The 3240-nt window shown below is 35.2% G+C and overlaps 1 protein-coding gene across 1 annotated transcript; it reads right to left on the bottom strand.

Moving 5' to 3' along the window:
- On the bottom strand, positions 1 to 3024 carry LOC145784297 (autophagy protein 5-like). Its single transcript, XM_082596088.1, has one exon. The coding sequence runs from the start codon at positions 2915 to 2917 to the stop codon at positions 2198 to 2200; it is 720 nt and encodes a 239-aa protein (XP_082452214.1). The 5' UTR covers positions 2918 to 3024; the 3' UTR covers positions 1 to 2197.
- Positions 3025 to 3240: the final 216 nt, after the last annotated feature.

Genomic DNA, 3240 nt, shown 5'->3' with positions numbered 1-3240 from the left:
CTCAATGAAAAAAACATTTAATACCTTCAAAGTCACAGAACTTAGCAACATAAACTATAAACATAATAGAAGTTTTCAAGCATGCAACACCACAAACTGCCCTTGCAAATGAACACTGGTACTGGAGTTCATGACACTTTCCTAAAAGCAGTGGTTGGGCAAAAAAAATTGGAACAGTGCCTGGTTTACTCATATTCACCACCCAGCTTTTGATGTGTGATTGAAAATTGCTGAACATCAAGGCGTTAAGCTGCTTGGTTCTATTCAATGAAAAATAAAACTTGCACTGAAAACTGGAATAAAAACAAAATGGTCCATTTATTTTGTCGGATCCTGCTCTGTGCACATACTCTGTCAACTTTGCAATTGCAAGGAATGTACAATTGTACATATTCAGCAACGGCTGCAATAGTTACCAGTGGTCTGAGTTGTTTTCTCAACATTTCAAAAGGTACAGTAATAAAATCATATTGAATTTAATATGCATATCTGTCACTTCAAACTAACAACAAAAATTGACATTGATCCCAATATTGAATCTGCATTAAGGCGTTTGTAGAAACACTATAATTAATTGCTTCTACAGAACAGCATGCAAAAGATTTTTTTAAACCAATGTAGATTTTAAAAACATGTACAATAAACAAAACAAATGGTAGACAGAGGTGGGCACTGGGCATCTACTACTTTAAAAATCGCGAGCTTCTGTCACTTTTGTTTTAACTTTGGCTTCACCACGTCTTTTCCAACAGAGAAAAATCTCTCCACCACAGGCTTGGCTGAACGAGGGTTTTGTACTGTATTTAATAAAGCAATGTTATAAATCGGCACTAGAAAAGCTCAAGAATTTGCTTCTGTTCGAAAAAAAGGCCTCCACAATTGAGTTTTCTTTTCTTAACATACCGATGTTTCATGCGATTGCACCAACACACCAAAAAATTCATCCTCGGAGTGGTGTAACTGGTGTTGATGTTACTTTTGTTGGTATCAACGTAGCTTGATGTTTCTTACAATAGTCGAATGATTTCTGCTTTGATTTTCTCATGCATTGTTTTCATAAAAAATCTCCAATAACAAGTCATTGCTTCTTGAATAGGAAAGTAGCGAGAGTGCGACTGAAAGAAATGTAGCGCCTCCCCGCTACCAAAAAAGTATTGGCACTACAAAAGTAGCGTGCTACTGCCCAGTTCCCACCTCTGATGGTAGGTGACATATCTTCTCCTTGGACTGCATAAAACATATGAAATAGTCATATGAAAGCAACTATTTATAAATTAAGCATATATTCAAGTTCAACTATACTGAGTGATTATGCAGCATTACGGTACCTTGTTAAATAAACAAGGTTGAACAATATTCTGCCAACAGTTGTTTAAACATGATTGGACACCGAAAGGATTATGGTAAAAAACGCCCTTTTAGGGATAAAAAAAAACAGGGACTATGATATTTGAACAATGTTGTAAGGAGATGTTGCATGCTTTGTTGCTGTTTCACATAAAAAACATTGATAAAGAGATGCAATGATATAGCCAAAGTGATATAGACATGAGCTTTTGTTGAAAAAAAAATGATTAAGGAAGAAGGAATTTATAATCTTCGAGGAAAAATACTTATTAAACATCGCTCTAGACATGATCATTCCGGTTAATGCCTTCATAAAAAATTGAAAACATTCAGTGAGGATGAGGAATCAGGAATATGTAATTTTTCTGGTGTTTTTACCGATTACAGTCTGCTACTCGTATCAAAATTTTGTGATCATTTTGCTGCTTCAAACTATCCATCAATACTTTTCAGTGAGATAGTTAGCACTATTTCCATAAACGAAAACTGATCATATGTTTCACCATCTATCAAAATACTGCAATACCAAAGAAGATGACTTGATGCAAATGCATATAATGCACAGTACATGTATGATCTTCTTTGTGTAAGATCAAGTGAACAAGTTCAACTGCATCAACAAAACAATTTTTCTATTACACCATAATTGTCTTTGAAGGAAATGTATTCAAGTGACTGCACAATGCACATGCATTTGATACTTTTTTGGAGAATCCTAGAAGCGCTTACCAACATCAAATGTGTTTAGTAACATGACTCCCACTGTTACATGGCAACTTCTGAAGTATATTTACATACTGGTAAAACTGGTGTCTAAAGTAATACAGAAGTATGTAGCAAATTGTTACTTTCATGAAGGTAGTATACAGATATGTAGAAAATTGTCTGCATATGCCATGTTTTCACTCAACCATTGTAGTGGCGTGCTTAATGGAGGGCATACTCCTTGTATGATTATTTTTCCAGTAATATCTCCTACTGGGGCACTTCCTACCAATTGTGGAGTACAAGTCGTCACTGCATCATACAAAGTTAATGGTTTTGCATTGTCGTCTTCATTACCATTGCTTTCAGCACTAATAAGGTGTTGTAAGACACGTCCATTGTAATAAACTCTAATTGGAATGTTCTTAAATGTTACGTTTCCTTCATACCCTTCCATGAATTTTTTGTTCATGGACCAAAACTCATCAAAATTATCTGTTCTAAGACCATGCCAGAGTTGTTGATGCTGATTTCTATTCATGTCCCCAATAACCTGACCTTTATGCTTTAACTGGTCAGCTTCTTTTAACATTGTCATGAAGTGAGACTCAACAGCATCCAGACTTTGACATCGAATCAGTTCACTTGGAAAGTTTTTGAAATGTACTGTTATACACCATGGAAGATCTGACCCTTTTGTGTCACAATGCATATCATATAATAATCCACATGGATAATGCCAACGAAGAGATTTCTCTTTGTATTCAAACCACACTTCATCTACACAATCCACTTCAATGTATTCTTTAAAATAATCAAGAATTGGCTGTGCAAAAATTGTTAAATAAGAGTTCCTTGGAAGCATGAAATAGTATGGTCCAGGATGTCTTGAAGATTGCACTTCATGACTTGCCAGCTCAAAGCAAGCAGGTATTTTACCCTCCCATAACTTTTTTGGAAAATCTGGCAACATATTAACTGTAAAACTGCAATAATAAAACAAGGTTTAGACAAGTGCAAAGTAAAAGACTTGTAATTGCACAGTAGGTAGCACAAACGATGCTGAAAATTTAAAGCATGTGGCCTTCAGTCATGCTTTGAGGATTTACTACCAATACTGATTGATGCTTATGTTAGTCAAAATACAAACTAATTAAAACCACACAAAAAATGGGTAGCCTACTGCCT

The sequence above is a fragment of the Aplidium turbinatum genome, chromosome 15, assembly GCF_918807975.1.
Source record: "Aplidium turbinatum chromosome 15, kaAplTurb1.1, whole genome shotgun sequence".
In the NCBI taxonomy this organism is placed as follows: Eukaryota; Metazoa; Chordata; class Ascidiacea; order Aplousobranchia; family Polyclinidae; genus Aplidium; species Aplidium turbinatum.
Note: the sequence above shows the minus strand (reverse complement) of the source record. Positions and strands in the feature narration are given on the sequence as shown.

Coding starts and splice junctions, on each gene's coding strand:
- LOC145784297 (XM_082596088.1), bottom strand. CDS start 2,917: ATGCTTCCAAGGAACTCTTATTTAACAATTTTTGCACAGCCAATTCTT.